This window comes from Nicotiana tabacum, chromosome 13, assembly GCF_000715075.1.
Source record: "Nicotiana tabacum cultivar K326 chromosome 13, ASM71507v2, whole genome shotgun sequence".
Classification (NCBI taxonomy): domain Eukaryota; kingdom Viridiplantae; phylum Streptophyta; class Magnoliopsida; order Solanales; family Solanaceae; genus Nicotiana; species Nicotiana tabacum.
In genome coordinates this window covers 23,810,708-23,829,896 of record NC_134092.1, presented here as the reverse complement: position 1 = coordinate 23,829,896, position 19,189 = coordinate 23,810,708, and the positions used below count along the sequence as shown (strand labels likewise).

At 35.5% G+C, this 19,189-nt stretch overlaps 2 protein-coding genes and 1 non-coding gene across 4 annotated transcripts; 2 read left to right on the top strand and 1 right to left on the bottom strand.

The window, feature by feature from the left end:
* Positions 1-3,658: 3,658 nt before the first annotated feature.
* LOC107818864 (uncharacterized) lies at positions 3,659-4,486 on the bottom strand. Its single transcript, XM_016644921.2, has 2 exons — positions 4,050-4,486; positions 3,659-3,974 (listed from the first exon to the last, which is right to left on the bottom strand). The coding sequence occupies exons 1-2, from the start codon at positions 4,484-4,486 to the stop codon at positions 3,659-3,661; spliced, it is 753 nt and encodes a 250-aa protein (XP_016500407.2).
* A 628-nt stretch (positions 4,487-5,114) lies between these two features.
* Positions 5,115-5,216, top strand: LOC142168522 (small nucleolar RNA R71). The gene has a single exon (XR_012698377.1). It is a non-coding gene; the product is annotated as a small nucleolar RNA R71 (small nucleolar RNA).
* A 6,982-nt stretch (positions 5,217-12,198) lies between these two features.
* LOC107770551 (tRNase Z TRZ2, chloroplastic) lies at positions 12,199-17,295 on the top strand. 2 transcript variants are annotated; one of them, XM_016589875.2, is made up of 9 exons: positions 12,199-12,344; positions 13,472-13,943; positions 14,136-14,298; positions 14,389-14,459; positions 14,901-14,996; positions 15,081-15,194; positions 16,537-16,605; positions 16,764-16,838; positions 16,960-17,295. In XM_016589875.2, exons 2-9 carry the CDS (start codon positions 13,554-13,556, stop codon positions 17,044-17,046), a joined length of 1,065 nt encoding a protein of 354 aa, XP_016445361.1. In that variant the 5' UTR covers positions 12,199-12,344; positions 13,472-13,553; the 3' UTR covers positions 17,047-17,295. The 2 variants fall into 2 exon arrangements, with proteins under 2 accessions (XP_016445361.1, XP_016445360.1); XM_016589874.2 differs by having other exon boundaries at positions 12,209-12,443.
* The last annotated feature ends 1,894 nt before the right edge of the window (positions 17,296-19,189 follow it).

The following is a 19,189-nucleotide window of genomic DNA, read 5'->3' as shown; positions in this document are numbered from 1 at the left end:
TGGAGTAAATATCTACACCTTTTCACCAGCTCAGGTACTTTTTCTAATTCCGTTCGAGGAAGAACGTTTGTTTTAGAGGTAGAGAATGTGATGACCCAAAAGGTCATATTTAAATTTAATAATTATTTCTGTGTTTTGAGACGTCAAACAACACTATTCATCGTTCCTCAACTTGCGTGCGCTGTCCGTATAATTTTTCGGAAATTTTTTATATAAAATATTAATTAAAATAAGAAATAGAGCCTTAAAACTCAACTAAGTTGACTTTGTCAATATTTTGAGCAAACAGAATCAGATCAGTATTTTGATAGTTTCAGTAGGTCCGTATCGTGATTTGGGACTTGGACGTATGCCCGAAATTTAATTTGGAGGTCTCTAACTCGAGTTATCGCATGTTGTCAAAATTTTTAAGTTTAAAGGTTTAATGACTTAAGAGATTTGACTAATGTTTGACTTTGTTGATACCGGGTCCGTATTTTAGTTCCGAAATTCGGTATAGTTCCATTACTATATTTATGACATGTCTGCCAAATTTGGTGAGAAACGGAGCTTGTTTGTTGTTATTCGGACGTCCGGTTGTAAAAATAGAAGTTCTAAAGTTTTATTAAATTTTTTTATTTGATTTGGAGTCCGATTCATAGTTCTAGGCATTATTTTGGCATTTCGATCACGCGAGCAAGTTTGTAAGTGGTTTTTGGACTTGTGTGCATAATTGGTTTGGAGCCCCGAGGGCTCGAGTAAATTTCGGATAGGCTACGGATGTTTTGAAACTTAAAAAATCTGTTTTTTTGTGCTTCTGCTGGTTTTCGGTGTCGTGTGTTTCGCGAACGCAAAGGGGAGTTTGGGACAGGGGAATTTTCTTCATCGCGAACGCGATAGATAGGTCGCGAACGCGGAGCAATGGGGGTCTTACCCTTCACGAACACGACCAGCATCTCGCGAACGCGTAGGCTTGTGACCTGAGGAGGGGGAATCGTTGTTTCTTCCACGCGAACGCGAGTATTGGCTCGCGAACGCGAAGGCCAGATGAAGCAACCTTCGCGAACGCAGGGGAGGACTCGCGAACGCGAAGGCCACTTGGGCTCCTGCACATCGTGAATGCGATAGGCCCTTCGCGAACGCGAAGAGGGCCTGACGCCAGTGAATTAAAACATACCTAAAATAGGATTTCGTCCCATTTTCATTATCCACGATTTAGAACTCGGTTTAGGGGCGACTTCAAAGAAGTTTTTCACGATTTCGAATTGGTAAGTGTTCTTTATCATATAGTGATTATATTTCATAAATCCATGTCTATATTCATCCTTTATTTCGGATTTAGATGGAAGAAATTAAAATTTTTGTAAAATTTCCCAAAAACGAAAATTTAAGATTTGAAGGTCCATTTGACATCGGAATTTGATAATTTTTGTATGGTTGAACTCGTATTGGAACAAGTGTTCGAATTTCGTAAGTTTTTTCGGGATTCAAGACGTGGGTCCTACTGTTGATTTTATAAGATAAATTTTGGATTCTAATCCGAAAAATTTGTAAATTCATATGGAATTAATTTCTACGATTTGTATTGAGTATATTAAATTGTTTATGACTAGAATTGAGGATTTCAGACACGAATTCGTGAGGCAAAGGTTTATTGGATTCTTGAATTTGGTTGCAAAGCGAGGTAAGTGTCGTGGTTAACCTTGACTTGGGGGAATAGAACCCTTGAATGATTTGTTCTCTGAAATTCATGTGAACGACGTATAAGCGAGGTGATGAGTGTCTATACGTCATCAAATTAATTATTTGCATAATTATTTGAAATCATAAATTGTTTTAAGACATGAATTAATTATTATATTAATTATTTCTCTCATATTCCATGCTCAATATAATGCATTGAATTCCTGCAATAATTGTTACATGCTTATTTGATTTATGTGTCTTAATTGCTACTTGACATTTAGCATATTAAATATTAAACTGCCTATTTTCTCCCTGATTTCCACAATTAATTGCTACTTGTCATTGTTTGTTTCATAAATAAATTATAATTATGGTATGCCTTATTGCTTAATAGTTTCTCATTGAACGTGGTATTTAATGGAGTATTTTTATTACATTTAAGAGTTGTTAAATATATTGGGGGATCGGGTTGCGCGCCGCAATAGATTTATTTAAAGTTTATATTGGGGGATCGGGTTGCGCGGCACAATAAATTTATTTAAAAGTTTATATTGGGGGATCGGGTTGCACGCCGCAACAGATTTATTCTAAGTTTATATTGGGGGATCGGGTTGCACGCCGCAATGGAAATAAGTTGAAGGATTGTGGCTGCTGAATTGACTTCAATTATTGATATTATTTACCGGTCTTATTACTATTCCCGTTATTATTATTATTATTATTATTATTATTATTATTATTATTATTATTATTATTATTATTATTATTATTATTATTATTATTATTATTATTATTATTATTATTATTATTGTGTACAGGTTAATGTAAGTGACCTGCCTTAGCCTCGTCACTACTTCGTTGATGTTACGCTAGGCACTTACCAGTACATGGGGTCGGTTGTATTGATACTACACTCTGCACTTCTTGTGCAGATTTCGGAGTTGGTCCCAGCGGCGTACTGTAGATTTGACCAGCTACAGCTACCAGTGGAGACTTGAGGTATAATTGTACAATGTTCGTAGTTCTGAAGTCCCCTTCTATCTAATCTCAGTTGTATATTATATTTCAAATAACTTGAATTTTATTGAGACCTTTATTTGTATTGTTCTAGAAGCTTGTGCACTTGTGACTCCAGTTCTGGGATGATATTTAGATATCGCTATTATTATGGATTATTCACTTTATTTCAGATTTTATTTCCGCATTTGTTTCCTTGTTATTAATTAATTTAAATTTTTGTTAAAATGGCTAGTTATATTCTAACGTTGGCTTGCCTAGCAAGTGAAATGTTAGGCACCATCACGGTCCCGAAGGCGGGAATTTCGGGTCGTGACAATAAGGGTTCGTTCACTCACAATTTAACTGCTCTTTCAATATCGGGCACATATAGAGTTGCTTCTAGATCATTCTTGGAAATTCTTAATTTTTCATCATTTCAACATAATAAAATAAGACATACCTCGAGACCCTCTCGGGCTTAACTCGCACATGATCCTCAATATTAAGGGTCGGAACGACCCCACACCTAAGATTAAACATGCTACTCAGCTTCAACTTCGGGTACTCAGACTTCTCCTACTCTACAAAATAAAAACAACACAAAACTTGACACTATAAAAATAAAATACAGGCTGGGTTGCCTCCCAACAAGTGCCTTATTTATAGTCGTGGCACGACTCTACTACTCTGCTCAGGATGGGCGCTTTCTCTTCTTCTTTCTCCCATGAAGTCTAGCCTTTTTGCACGCTCTCAGAAGATCTCATCTTTCCTCTCTGGCTCTTTTCTCAATTATCTTTACACACTCAGCTTGCAATACCACCTTCTCTAACTCAGTTGTCCCATCCGGATCACTACAATTCACATAAGAACTCTGCTCTATCCCCTTCAATTCTACCATAGTAATCATGTATAAGTCCTCATAATGCTTAGGGAGCTTAAGTTCCTTATACACATTAAAAGTGATGTACTCACCGTCAACTTTCCTTCCCTCACATCAATAATCGCTCCACCAGTAGTTAAGAATGGTCGCCCCAAAATCAGCAGGAAGAATAAACTTTCCTACTTGAACTAACACATCCTCAACAATTTCTTTTGGCATAACTAGTGACCTATCTGCCAACTGTAAAGTGATTGTAGTAGGTCTAAGCACCCCTAATCCGAGTTGCTTGAACAAAGATGATGACATCAAATTTATACTAGCCCCTAAATCACATATGGCTCTACCAACTTCTTGTTTTCCAAGATACAGAGGAATTGTGAAACTCCTAGGATCCTTCAACTTAGGAGAAAGCTTACTCTGAACTCTAGCACTGCACTCTTCAGTAAGTACAACTATTTCAAACTATGTATGTCTTCACTTGTTTGCCACAATATCTCTGAGATACCTTGCATACTTAGGCACTTCCTGCAAAATCTCCACCAAAGGCAAACTCACACGTACTTGGCTCAGAATATCTAAGAATTTCTTGTACTTAGCGTCATCTTTTTGCTTCTGCAGTCTTTGTGGAAACAGAGGTGGTGGCCTCGTCATAATTACTAGCTCTGATCCTTTGTTCTCTTTCTCATTCTCCTCAACTGGCTTGGGAACTAATTCTCCATCAGGACTAGCCGTATACTTCTTTTTCCTTAGAACTTCTTCTAATACTCTTCCATTTCTCAAGGTAACTGCATTGACTTGAGCTTTAGGATTAGGCTCCGTATCACTAGGAAGAGCCCCAGCTGGTTGAGTATTTTGGGCACTGGCAAGTTGTCCCATTTGTCGCTCCAAATTTCTCATCGTTGCTGCTTGGGCCTGATAGTCAGTCATTAATTTCTTCATCATCTATATTGCTTGGGCCTGCTGGTCAGCCATAAATCTTTTCATCATCTTCTCAAGGTGACTCGTCGAGTTTGCATGTTGTTTAACCTGAGGTGGTCTATATTGTTGTTGAGGTGCTTGTGGCCTATACTAATTCTGAGCACCTTGGTTTCCAACCCCAAGAGAAGTTTGGGTGGTTCCTCTAGTTAGGATTGTAAGTGTTCTCATACTGGTTTGTCTAGCCCCTATTTGCATTACCCATAAAACAGACAGACTCTGGATTAACTGGGCATAAGTAGCTTGTGTGACACTCTCCACACACTTCACAAAATAATTGAATCTGTTGCACTGGCTGTGCTTGTTGCTTGTTAATAACCAAGGTCATCTAATTGACTTGGTTGGTCAATATGGAAATATGCGCTGATAATGCAGAGACGGCATCTAACTCGAGAACCCCTGCTGATTTTTGCACTGTGTGTCTGCCCATCTCTCCTTGCCAATCAGGATTACTTTTGGAGAATTTTTTCAATAATGCATATATCTTATCGAAGCTTTTCTCCAACACTTGAGCTCTAGCTGCAACATCTACCACAATCTTTGTCTCAGGATGTAGCCCTTCTATGAAAGTGTGAGCTAACACTTCGTTTGTCTGATTGTGATGAGGACAGTCTCTGAGCAACCCTTTGAACCTCTCCCAAGCTGAGTATAAAGACTCCCCCGATTTCTGTTTGAAGGTAACTATCTCACTTTTATTCTTTGTAGTTTTGCTTAAAGGGAAGAACCTTGCCAAATATTTCCTTGCCAGATCATTCCATATTGCAATAGAATTAGATGGTTCTGCCTTCAGCCATCACTTTGCTTCGCCCAATAGAGAGAATGGGAAAAATGTGAGGCTCACATAGTCTAGAGTGACTCCGTTAGTGATGTAAGTATCACTAATATCCAAGAAGTTCAGGATATATTGTTGTGGATCCTCGTGTGGAAGACCCATAAACTGCCCATTCGCATGAAGTAGCTGGATCATGCTCTATTTCAGCTCAAAGTGCCCAATGATTCTGGGCTTCGCAATGCTGGAGGTGACATTAGCAATGCTGGGCATCGCCACCTCCTGAACCGCAATATGCTGCTCCTCTGCCATGTTTACAGGAAATTGAACAAGTTCCTGAAGATTATTTGTCTCTCTTGCTTCCCTCAAACTCTTATGTAATGTTCTCTCAGGTTCGGGGTCAAAGCCTTGAAGTCTATCCTGGCTTCTGACCCTTCGCATTCAATCAAGGTTCCTGATAGCAGAGCAACAATTAGGTAATGTTAGACTTGATGAAATAAACAATTATAGCTAAAACTAGAAAGTAGTCAATATTCAAGTCCCCGACAACTGCGCCAAAAACTTGTTGCTCCCAAACGCACATGCAATTATACATGATCGTACAAGTAATAAGTTTTTGGCGCCTTTACCGGGGACTTGAATATTGTCGGGGACTTGAATATTGAATTTAAGTAATAAAATGATAAGTCAAGTGTCAAACCCACAGAGACTTGTATTAACTACCCACTAAATTCACCAAGATTATTATTTAGTCGAGTCACTCAGAGTTCAAAAGTGTGATTATACTAAACAATAATTCTAACTAGTAACTAATTATCAATCAGCAAAATGATTGTTGTGTATTCAGTAGAGACGAATATTTCAGGGTTGTGATCGATTCACCAATCCTATCGTGTTCTAGTTAACTCTCCCTTTTATACAATTCACTCATGGTTGCTAATTAATCGAACAATTGCTCTCGTAACTTTCTCCCGAAGTACTACTCGCCTATTCAAAATAGATTAACGCCTATATTTCTATGAAATCAATTTATTGAGAATGCATTAGGATTACAATATTTAATTAAGCACGGTGACTAGGTATATTCCTATCCTAGCCACAAATCCGCCCCCTCAGAGTTAAAATCGTGCTATCTTCAATTCTTCTCTAATCTAAACATGGCTTTCCCAAGCATAGCATAGTTAGTAAATAGAACCTAACTGCTGGCTAGACAATTAAGTAGTTATTTACAGAATTGAAGAAACAATCATATATTGGTAAATTGTAATTAAGGTTAAGTCAACTTTAAACAACAATATTTATAGCTAAATCACAACCCCAGAACTATGACTTTTAGCCACTCATGATAGTATCAAAATAAATTCACAAGTATTTGAATAATTGAAACTACTAAGAAAGATGAAGAAAAAGTGAGAATCCTTGCTCCCGAGTGTTCTATGTCCCGTTCTCGCCTCCAAAGAATGTCCAACCCCCCCCCCCCCCAAAATAGGTTTAAAACCCCTTTAATACATGTTGGGGGCGTGTAGGGTTGAAATCACAAGTCCCATCCGAATTAGGACAAAATATGCCTTTTGGCGTCTCGCTTGATGCATGGCACCAACCTAGAAAGCAAACTTTTTGGTATTCTGTAAATAGCGTTTTGGTTAGTGCCTAGCGCCAACCTAGACACCAAACTAGTACTTCCTCCAAATTTTTCCGTTTTTACTTTAATTTGCACGTCAATTTTCCAAATTACTTCCACTCGACTCCTACACATAAAACACCACGAATTAGAATAAATCACTGCATTACACATACAAAACTCACGTAATATGAGTAAAATGCGAGGTGATATACATATAAATATGCATACTTTATGCCTTTTTTTTTTGTTTTATGTTTATTTTTTTGTTTTTTTAATTATAAATATCACTATACTAAGAAAGAATACTACAATTAAGCTAGGATAGCACAGAAAATCACCGAGACAATCTCCTCACCCCACACTTAATTGTGCAATGTCCTCAATGCACACTGTAAATAACAAAAGGGTAAAATAGACTCCCTGGTAGACCAAAGGCCAAAGAATTAGCAGCTCGCGGGATCCTCAGACTTCTCTCAGGTATGATCCTTTGTGTGGGTACCACACACTTAGTTTCAATCACCTACTCGCTTTTGCATACTTCCTATTAGCTTTGACCTCGTGCTCCTACTCCTACAAAATACAAAAACAACACTACACAGATAACACAATAAAAAAATAAACAAAAGTAAAAAGAAAAAAATAGAATTGGGTTGCCTCCCAACAAGCGCTTGATTTAAAGTCGCAGCACGACCCCATCACTTTCATCACTTTTCGTTCCACTATGAGAATATGAATTGCGGCCCAAATTTTGCATCAATTTTTCTGTCACGTTCTTGGGGCGGTGGTGTGAAAATAAAGGAACCAAGCAATAGATATCGCATCTTGCATTTCTTGGCCTTTAAGTGAGGGATGTCATTTTGTCTCCTTGGCATCACAAATTTCAGAATATATGCACTTTGTTCCTCATCCATTGACTCCTCCATATACTCGAATGGATCAATTCTCGTATCACCAACCAAGCACAATGTTGAAAAGTATTTAGAATGAGATCAATACGCTCAAACTCTAAAAACGCTTTACTTTTAACATCTTCACTTTTGCACATTTCCTTAACCTCGGCATCATTAGTAATATTTTGGTCGAATAGTTGAAATTCCTATTTCTGCTCCACAAGCTGGCCAGTATCCATAACAATTGGTTGTCGTGGTTGTAGGGCATCAGACGCCTCAACCTTTTTATTCAATTTAGCCTGCATGTCATGGATATCTGAGCCAAATTGGTCTATCTCTTGCCTGAACTCAGTTCTTTCTTATATCAGGTGTTCTGTCATATTTGAAAGACCATCACGAAGAAACTCATGAGATTTTATCAGTTGAGTTTGTTCCTCTAGCCAAGATTGGCTCACTATATCTGCTTCTTCAGGATTATCTTCTGGCGGGAACTCGCTCTCTTTAGCCATTTCGTCTGCCTCAACCTTCATTCTCGTGATTGTTGCACTAATTCTTTGTATAACCTTTTGATTTTCATCTTGTTGCTCGGCTACTTGCCTCATCATGTCCATAATACGGGCAACACGCTCTACATCCTCCATTTCATTGCTCCTATCAAATTATAAACATTATTAAAAATATCATAATAAGGGCTCAAAGAAGGATAAAAAGAATCAGGACAATCATCCCAATGGCTACCTTGACAACCACACACATTACAAAAATTCCACTCATAAGATTGAGATTCACAATTTTGCCACAAGTGTGGTCCTCCGTAATATGGACAGGGATCACCAAAATAAGAATAACCAATATTCGACCAATTCTCATTCCAAGATGCCATGTAAAAAAAAAATACTAACAACACTAAACTAAAATTAAAAACTTGAATAGAAAAAAAAGTAAAAGTCTACGAGAGATAATTGTTAGAATTGACAATCTTACATTTGCTACAGTGCTTCAGTAACGTATAATTGTAATATTCTTATTCTGTCATTTCACAAATAAAGTATTTAATTATCAAAGAACAACAACAACATAAAAGATAAGTATAAATTAAGGATAAATTGAGCAATTTTACAATTCATTTGACTTTTGTCTAATAATATATTAGCCCCTATAGAAATAAAAATCTCATTTTGTTCTTTATTCAGTAGAGCTCCAACTTAAAAGATAATTTTACAGCATAGTCAAAAGTTGATGAATAAATTAAAATTCTTTTTCTTGCTATTTCTTTTTTTTTTTTTTTTTAATGGAATCCACCCTATCACGTTGGACTGTATCAATGATACGGGCATAACCAAAGTAAAATTGGTCAATCTCTAATATTACATGAATAAATTTGGACCTTTTACGATTAAAAAAAATGTTGAACTGTTGACCCTCTTTGTTCGGGTAGGTGTTCACCCCCCAAAAGTATTCAGGACTACATGCATACATCCACAAGTAAGTTATAGCCTGTTTGACCAAGCTTCAAATATCAGCTTATTTTTTGAAGTGCTTTTCTCAAAAGTACTTGCGGTGAGAAGTAATTTATGTTTGGCTAGTTAATTTAAAAAATATTTTTGATGTTTGACCAAGTTTTAAAAAGTGTTTCTAAATTATTTTTCATAAGTATTTTTTAAAAAAGTATTTTGGATAGAAGCTATTTTCTCAAATATAACTTTTGCTTATAATTAATTTTTTATCCTAAAATCTTGATCAAATACCTTAACTTCAGTATTTTGACCTTTGAAGAAGCTTTGTCAAACATACTATTAAAGTTCAATTTTCATTGAAATATAAATTAGTGTCCAACTTGCAATTGGTATAAAATATTCTAGGGCATCTTCAACTCTTGCATCATTTGTTTACACCAAAATGGTTCAAATTAACTCCAACCCATTATACTATTTTTTACACCAAAAAATATTTCTTTTATATTCTTCTCTCTCTTCTATATTATATTATTTTTTATTTAAATTTATTTCTTATTTCATAAAACAAATTCTTTTTTCCTTTTTTTACATATTCATCCCATATAATTCATATTTCTTTCTTATATAACCATTTAATATAAAATTATTTTATACCATAAATTTTTAAATAATATAAATTATAAGCAAATATTATACATTATACATATTAATAGATACTTTAAATAAAAATAAAATCATTGATAAGATATAATTAAATAAATATTACATTATGGTAAAATAAAGTTTAATTTCTAAATAAATATTCAACTCACATGATTAGTATGTTGCTTTCATAAATGCTCTATTAATACATTACGAAGTGCAAAAGATTGGTGGATGTGGAAGCGACCTACCAAAGCACTAGATTATTGTTGTAAATTTCTCATCCCATTATGTTATTTAATCTATTTTTAATTTTAATCTATATCAGTCGCTACCATATTAAATATTTATTTTTATGTTATTTAATGAACATTGTGTTATTTTAACAATATATTATATTTTAGATTTGCACTTTTCATTTTTTTGATGGTTATATATTTTTATACAATCATAACTTATAATAAAATTAACTTATAATTTTATATAAAAAATATATACGAAAATTAATATATAAACCTTATACACCAAAATTAAAATGTAAAATTAATATTGTAAAGATATTACATAAAAAGTATAAGTAATAGCAAAATTTATAATATGTTAAATTAAAAGTGTTATGTAATAAAAGATAATAGTAAAATATTGATGAACAATAATGATGTTGATGAATAGTGTTACACAAAATTTGGTCACACCAAAATGGCGTAAGAAATGGTGTTGGATTGAAGTTAGGGCTGCTTAACGGGCGGATCAGGCATTTATTTACTCTTAACGGTTTTGCTTATCGGTTATCGGTTTTTAAATGTATTAATCCGCTAGCCACCCGATAAGATATCAGGCGGATTGGTATCGGTTTAGCTATTATCGGGCGGTTATCGATTTAGTTTCAGTTGATTGAAACTTAACATACTTTAATACAGTGTTGGGGAGTACATATTGCTGGAAATTAAATGAGCCATTTCAAACCAACTATAATGTCTTCACATTCTTGTGCATTGATCTAATGAGTTGTAACTTGTTCAACCTGATCTTCACTTGAACAAGACGAAAGGAGCACTTTTGCTGTTCCACCATCTGGATAGCAACATTCATCGATCATTTCCTCGAATATTTCTAAGCATATTTGGTACTATTTTTTTTTTAGAGTATGCTCCAAGTCTGGAAGTCCAAGTAACCACATCTGGCTTCAAGTTCTTTGCAGGAAGTGATTGAAAAATCTCTTTCATTTTTTCGATAAATCCTGATCGTCCATATGCATTGATCAGGATATCGTAGGTGCTGATATCGGCTACATAAGGTCCAGCTTCGATGACAGTTAAGAGTTCTTCCATTTTTGAAAACTGACCAAGACGACCATACAAGTTGAGCATGTTGTTAAGAAGAAAAGTATCTAGTTTCACCCCTTCTTTCTGCATCTGCTAAATTACACCATGAGGCCATATTACTAGAATCAAATACTGGATATCAAAAGAGAAGTAATATATAGAGATCCATCATTGTACCCATAATGAAAGATTACTTTGGGCGAAATACCTTATTGGAAAATAAACAGACGATACTTCTTTTATCTTCTCATACTACATTCTAGTGGATGGTAAGGGATTGAGAAGTGCACGACAGAATACATCAACAGTATCATTTGAACAGATTTCTTATTGTTTAAGAAGATGATAAACTGTTAAAAAACAAAAACACAATGGCGAGAGGGAGAGGGAGAGGGAGGGGGGAAGGAGAGGGTTAGCGAGTCGGGGAGAGGCGAGAGGGAGAGGCGAAAAGGTTGGCTGCTGGGTTTAGATGCTAGAGTTTCTAAAGTGTAAATGTTAATAGTTTAATACTGATTATTGGTCTCCACTCTCATGTGGGGAAGAGACTCAATGGCCAATTAGATACTTCCAAGCAATCAGTACAATTCACTTTGCACTTCGTACAATTGTCCATAGCAGTAATATGGATAAAAATAAATTTTATATATATATATATATATATATATATATTCTTAACGGGTTAACGGATTATTCGTTAAGAAAATTGAATAATCCGCCCCCAAACCGATAAGCCGTTAATAAAAAATTTCAATCCGTTCTCCATCCGTAAAACCGTTAACCCGATATCAATAAACCATTAAACTTCGGTTTCGGTTCGGTTTTGAAAAAACCTAGTTGAAGCACCAAAATACTAAATCTTACACAAATGACCTTAGGTAAATCCGTAAATATCGTAAATATCTTCGCTCTAACAATTTGTCTTTTTTCTTTCATCAACAATTTGTCCAGAGGAAAAATAAAAAAAAAGAAAACCTTATCCCTCGGCCCCTCTCTCTCTCTCTCTCTCTCTCTCTCTCTCTCTCTCTCTCTCCTATTCCCTCTGCAGGAACACACTGTCAAGACACTGATGCTCTCTCCGGCATTGAGAGCAAATTGAACGAAAAATTTGACGGCCACCGGTATTCTGAAGCTTTTATTTTTGCAGATTATTTCTCAGTTTCTTTCCATATAAAGCCAACTTTTCTTTTACATTCTTCGACTCCATAAATTTATTTCAGGTAAACCCAATAATCTTTTATTTACATTTATTTTGAATGGCTTGGATACTTTATAATTCTCTACTTCCATTCTGTGGAAAAAATATTTCATTTATTTTTATTGTTTGCTCAAAAAAGTGTTACTCCATTTTATTACTACAGTATGTCGGAAGATGGTGTTATAGTGTACTCTTTCCGTCACAAAAAGAATGCCGGGTTCGGAGTTAGACGGTCAATTTATTTAATTTTGAGGTTGAATAACTTTTTGGAATTTCTTAACTAATTTGTGTACTATATATAAATAGCTACTAAAAAACACAACATTTTATACTAGTTAAACTCTTTAAGATGATAGAAAAGTTCTTAGAAAAGACAATTGTACTCTCTAAATAGGAATAGTGTCAATATTGGGACAGAGGTGTGTGTGTATATTCATCCTTTACTATCTTTGCATTCTTGTTTATTTATTAAATTTCAAAAGTTTATCTTTATTTTTCTGATTTGATTTCTTCTTAGAATGGTATATATGGGTGTCCCAAATGAAAGAGACTTAAGGGTCTTACAGGGGTGTTGAAGATTTTAAAAAGGAAGTGTTGAAGGTACAATGTAAATTGAATTAGGGAAAAATAAAATTTCTTTTAAATGTAGTTACAACAACAAACCCAGTGATGTCTCACAACTTTTAAATGTAGTTACGGCAATGTAAATTTGAAGGATTAAACAAACATAGAAGCTCTCAAGCTTGTTCACAAAAAAATTGCGGGTTCATAAATTAGACTATGTTATCTTGGTTTGCTACTTCTTATTTTTGATAATTAGCGTTAACATCTAATATGATCAGAATCTTTAGTTTTAGAGAACTCATACTTTGCACAAAAGACAAAATTATTCAAGTATTTTAATGAGATAGACATGAATAGAGTGGAAAGGATCCAAATGATTCATATAGTCGAGCCCAACTTATATGGTATTATGTCATGTGTCCTAGTCAAGATTTGGTTGTTTTGGATTCACAAACTGATATCTAAATGAACTATGTTTAATTGTAGGGCTCATAACTCAAATATTGAAAACGCCTAAACCCTTTCTTTCCCGCCCAGAGTAAACCTGCATGTGATCTTAATTTCAAAGATGCAAATCTCTGTAGCCACTGTAATCCCAAAAGTGCCTTCATTCAGCACATTTTATCCTCAACACAATGTTCAAAAACCGAGCCACGGTCTCTCAGTACAAACACACATCAATCTTCCAGCTCCATGTGGTGTCAAAAGTTCCTCTACTGGCTTCTTGTCTGCCATTGAGAGAGCAATAGAGGAAGAAGAGTATAGAAAAGCCAGGGCTGAGGTAAACCGGCAAGGGATAAATATTGAAGGTTATTCAATTGAAGGACACTCGATTGGTGGGCACGAGACATGTGTTATTGTGCCACAACTAAAGGCTGCTTTTGATATTGGGAGATGCCCATCAAAGGCTGTTCATCAAAACTTCTTGTTTATCACTCACGCTCATCTTGACCACATTGTAAGTTTTCCTTCTATTTATAGTGTTTATCTGCATTGAGTAGTAGATGTACTCAGAAAGAGGAATTTAGTTTTAAAAATGTGATGATCCATGGGCCTATGCACAACTCTTGGTATAAAAAGCACACTTCGTCCCATGGCTTGATTTGAACATCGAAGCCAGCAGTGACTTCTGCCATATCTTCTGATTCAGGGTGGACTTCCTATGTATATTGCCACTCGTGGCTTGTACGGCTTGAAACCTCCGACAGTCTTCGTACCTCCTTCCATAAAAGAAGATGTAGAGAAGTTGCTTGATGTTCATAGATCAATGAGTCAGGTGGACCTGAACTTGGATCTGATTGCTTTGGATGTAGGTAAATATTCTGTTTTCTTTACATGCGTTTCTTCTCCATTTTGTTTTCCTATCTCCATGTGTAAATTGTTATTGGAAACTTTGCACTCAGGGGAAACATATGAAATGCGGAATGACCTGGTTGTAAGACCAGTTAGAACTCACCATGTTATTCCCAGCCAGGTTTGTTTGCAAATCAGCTCTTTTTTTCCCCGTATTTGAAATACCTCGAAACCTTTTATCTCAATTAAAATAAGGCATGGAAAACTCGCTGAAATTTCCTTTTTTTGTAGACTAGGATTTAATGTCTTTAAAGCCCCTTGTTCCGATAGTCTTTGCAATACTCTAGGGCCTAGGCTAATAAACATTATCAGCCTGCTTCACTGAATTTTCGTGGCTTCATTAACCCATTGTCTTCCATCTTAAAATCCTTGTGTTTCACATGGCACTGTTTCACCAATGAAAAAGTTGTGCAGTTGAATTTATTTTTACTTCTTCTAGACTTGGATATGTTGAGTATCTTCCAAGATTTCAGACTCTGGTTAATGCCTACAACCTCGACCTACATGCTAAGGTGGTCATATTCAATTTATTGACTTATTATTTCTTTACTGCATTCTCCAGGGCTATGTGATATACTCAGTCAGAAAGAAGCTGAAGAAGCAATACATTCATCTACAGGGGAAACAAATAGAGAAACTGAAGAAATCGGGTGTTCAGGTTCATAACTTGTAACATAAGTTTTTGTGTTATGAGTGGTGGCTCAAATAGTTTTCTTGTCTAATGAAAATGTTCATTTGTTAGATAACAGATAGTGTGTTGTGTCCTGAAGTAGCCTTCACAGGAGATACAACATCAGACTTTTATCTTGATCCTCGCAGTGCTGATGCTTTGCGGGCAAAAGTTCTTATAACTGAGGTATAGCTGAATGAATAAACATATAAGTTAATTCTCATAACCAAGTTCAATCAGTGTCCTTTGTGCATTTCAGCATTCGAGTTATTGACATATTTTTCTCTCAAACTAATGCTTAATTGGTCTTGAAGTTCAGATGAATTATCTTGTAATAATCTCCTTTTAACTCCTTTACTGACCAAAAGTGTAGGTATAGGGTTACATATTAGTTTCCTTACATTGATCTATTCTTTGAGGATAGATCCAAACTGTAAGTGCTGCAGCTCTGCTGCTTATCTTGTTAACTTATAAGCTTGTATCTTGATTCTTTTAAAACCTTATTCGTTTTAATCATAATAGGCCTAAAAGGTAAGGTGAAATAGGAAAGGAGAGCAAAGTGGCTTCTTATGTGCATGGTCAGAACATGAGTTGCGTGGTGTACCTTAATGTCCTTATAGTTCTAATGATTTCATTTTAATTTCCTCTTGTTTCTGTGCTATGGAGTTTAATCCGCTATTTTTTACCTTTTTAAATGGTGTATTAGAGGGGAAACATGACAAGTTACTGCAATTCATGCATCAAGTATATATAATTTTTCACTCCAATTGATTGCGTGGCTGTGATTTACAGCCCTAGCATCTTAGGTTGTTAACTGATTAACCTACTATGTTCATCTCTGTCGGGAAATCTGTAAGCTTTCAAATACACAAACCTTGAGGCTGCAGCAACAGCAAAAATGTAAATGATATCCAAAGGATGAAAGTCCATACCGGAAACAACCTCTCTACTCCCTCGGGGTAGGGGTAAGGTTTGCGTACACTCTACCCTCCCCAGACCCCACTTGTGGGATTTTACTGGGTTGTTGTTGTTGATGAAAGTCCATACCGGGGGTCTATCGGAAACGGCCTCTCTACCTTCGTAGTGGTAAGGCTGCGTATACACTACCCTCCCCAGACCCCACTTGTGGGATTACACTGGGTTGTTTGTTATTGTTGATGAAAGTCCATACTGTGTAATGGGATTCCTTGATAGAATTGCTGTGTGTTTAGCAACATATTTGTATGTCAAGTTACCCGATTATTTTCTGCAATGCCATGAAGGGTAGAAACATATTTTCTTCTTTTTGTGTTTATAAAGTGTACAATCAACTTTTTGGAACCCTTTTGTCTTTCTAATGCCCTTTCTTTAGCAGAGTCCATTTAAGGCAAGCTGGTTTATCCTTGTAATGTTGATTGGCTTAGTGAAAACGGAATGGTCAAAAGATATAGCAATTAGAACAATTTCCTCACTTTATGGAACCATTCAGATGCAGCAGTTAGGATAAAGCTTTAATCTCATCTCTAAGATATCATTTCTGCGTTGACAGGCAACGTTCTTGGATGACAACTGCGGAGTTGAGCATGCACGGGAGCATGGTCATACACATCTATATGAGGTATACCTGAGTCATTGAAATACCTACATAAGATTTACCATGATGCTAAATATAGCTCTTCTATCTTTGGCTCGAGCGACAAACTATACTCCCCTTTGACTATTGGAAGGTTTTTGACAACTATAGTCAGTTAATTCTTCCAAATTTTGGAGTTGCAGATAATGGAGCATGCACAATGGATACGGAACAAAACACTTGTTTTAACCCATTTTTCACCACGCTACAATATTGAGGTTGTCAACGCAGTCTCAACATGGTTTTCAGTTTTATTTCTTCCTTATTTTCTCACTTGGATAATGGGAAACCTGAATTCTCCTTAAAAATGGCTTATGTAGCATTTTTTATTAATTACAGGACATTCGTCAAGGTGTATCAAAGTTGCAACCCCAGGTATCAGCCAAAGTGGTTGCCTTAACTGAGGGCTTCAAATCAATGCACTGATAGTCATTCTTTTCCTCTTTTTGTAAGAAAACTTACACATGCCTAGTTAGTGAAACTATGTACACTTTTGGTTTACTTCCAAAGAGTAGTTTTAGGTAGAATTTCGAACAATTGGAATTTGTAGAAAATCCTTAGTCCACACCCAGGGGGAGTGTTGTTTGGTTAGTTGTGAGAAATAGAGGTAATTCATGCTCTTTTACTTTGTACAAGTTTCACCAAGCATCTGTATTATTTTTTACTTGACCAAAATGCACATACATGTTCGTTGATTTAGTACAAACATTTACTTGCTCAATTTATGTATGGACAAATTAGTCGCTCTCCTAGTTGGCTAGTTCTCTCTACACGCCATCCTCCTATATAAAATCATAGGAAAAAGAGAATAAAGTTTTAACATTCACTTTTGTTTCAAACCATATGAATAATGGCTAATTTTTAAAATGTTTTCTCTTGTAATTTCGATATAAGGAAAGTTACAACTTGTAACAATTTGTGAAGTTTTTTGAGTGTTTAAATTTAAATTCTTAAAAGAAATATTAATATTATTTGGTTTAACACTGATAATTGGTTATATAATCACATTGACTCTCTATAAGTAAATTACAAAATTGGGACAGAATTCAACATTGGAACACTGCTAACAAAAGAAATTTAATTTTGCCCAAATTTTACATAGCTGGATAAAGCGAAGTAGCTGATGTCAGGCTGATATATTCAGGGGAAATACACAAACCATTTTTAGGGCTGGTATTTAGAAATTAGCCATTACTTACTTAAAATTTAAACTAAAAATCTTAATTTCAGGATATTTATGTCCCAAAAAACTGAACTAAAAAACTGAAATTCAGGACATATTGGCTAGTGTTACACCCCATGTTTTCGTACGTGAAAGTACGCCATAAGTAAATTGATGAAAGCTCAGCAATGAGATGTTACATTCCGCATTTTCGTACGCTAAAGTTTCGTCGTAAGTTAATTGACGTAGGTTCGGGAATGGGATTATTTTGGGATTATAAGTATTGCGCTATTTCAAACAAGTGATAAGTAAATTTGTGAAGGTGAGAGGGTAAGCGAATCAAAGAAAATGAGTTTCGTTGAAGGTTGTCATTTTGAGATAAAATACTGTCCAAGTTACAATACCCCGTATTTATGGACTAGTGTCATACAAGGTACCACATGACCATAATAGTAAGATGTATAAAGTGTGTTAAAAGTGAGTAGTGTTTTAAGTAATTTGAGATAATTTTTAATTATGTGGATAATTGGGTAATTAATAATTTTTGGTGGGAGTTAGTTAATTAATCACAAAGTTTAAATTCCCCCCTCCCCCAAACCAACGTGACAGCCCACCATTCCAATTAATCACAAATTTTGGACAAGTCTAAATCCCCCTGGCAGCCCACCAATACAATTAGTGACTCTTCAATTAAATTGCAAGGTGGCACATTTGAGATAGTTTGGTGGCTAGGTCATCACCTAATGGGCCCCACACCCACCAAGGTTTAAAAAAAATCCCTCTAAATCATTTACAGAGATTTGATGTCTCTACAATATGAGGGATTAAAGCTTCAGTCAATTCATACAAGGATTCATATGGTTGTGACGCGATTCTCTTGAAACAAAAATTCGAAACAAAAATTCAAACAGATTTCTTAGCATTTTAGCAACGTAAGATTTTACAATTCTAAGGGAGTACGGTACAATCTTTCTCAAGAATATCATACAGATTTTTCCCTACTTCGATCCGCCATTACGTGTTGTCGCAATTGACGCGTGTTGTAGGGATTGTCAAGAGAATCGGCTCAGGTATGTTAAGGCTATCCCTTCTTTCTTTTGGCATGATCCATATAATACAAATGAAACGAGCAAATGCACAGCTTCCATAAATGACACTATTCATAGAAATGCTAGAGATGCCTATGTTCTTGATTCCCCATGTATCCTATTATTCTATCATCTGTTCATGGGTCTCAGAAAATACATAAGTTGATAAAGTTTACTTTATGACATTAATCAAAGGCATAATAGTCTTATGACATTCTGAAAGATTTTGACGTACTTCTCAGGCATTGCATTCATTTATACATGTACATTGACCCACGACCAGATGGCGTTATATACGCGTATATATGTATATGGGATA

What these genes read in the sequence shown, in the direction of transcription:
- LOC107818864 (XM_016644921.2), bottom strand. Translation starts at nt 4,486, where the DNA reads ATGATGAAGAAATTAATGACTGACTATCAGGCCCAAGCAGCAACGATG. An exon ending in GAAGTGCCTAAGTATGCAAG is followed by an intron (nt 3,975 to 4,049) that starts GTATCTCAGAGA and finishes TGAAGAGTGCAG; the next exon opens with TGCTAGAGTTCAGAGTAAGC.
- LOC107770551 (XM_016589875.2), top strand. Translation starts at nt 13,554, where the DNA reads ATGCAAATCTCTGTAGCCACTGTAATCCCAAAAGTGCCTTCATTCAGC. An exon ending in ACCATGTTATTCCCAGCCAG is followed by an intron (nt 14,460 to 14,900) that starts GTTTGTTTGCAA and finishes TGCATTCTCCAG; the next exon opens with GGCTATGTGATATACTCAGT. An exon ending in CAAAAGTTCTTATAACTGAG is followed by an intron (nt 15,195 to 16,536) that starts GTATAGCTGAAT and finishes CTGCGTTGACAG; the next exon opens with GCAACGTTCTTGGATGACAA.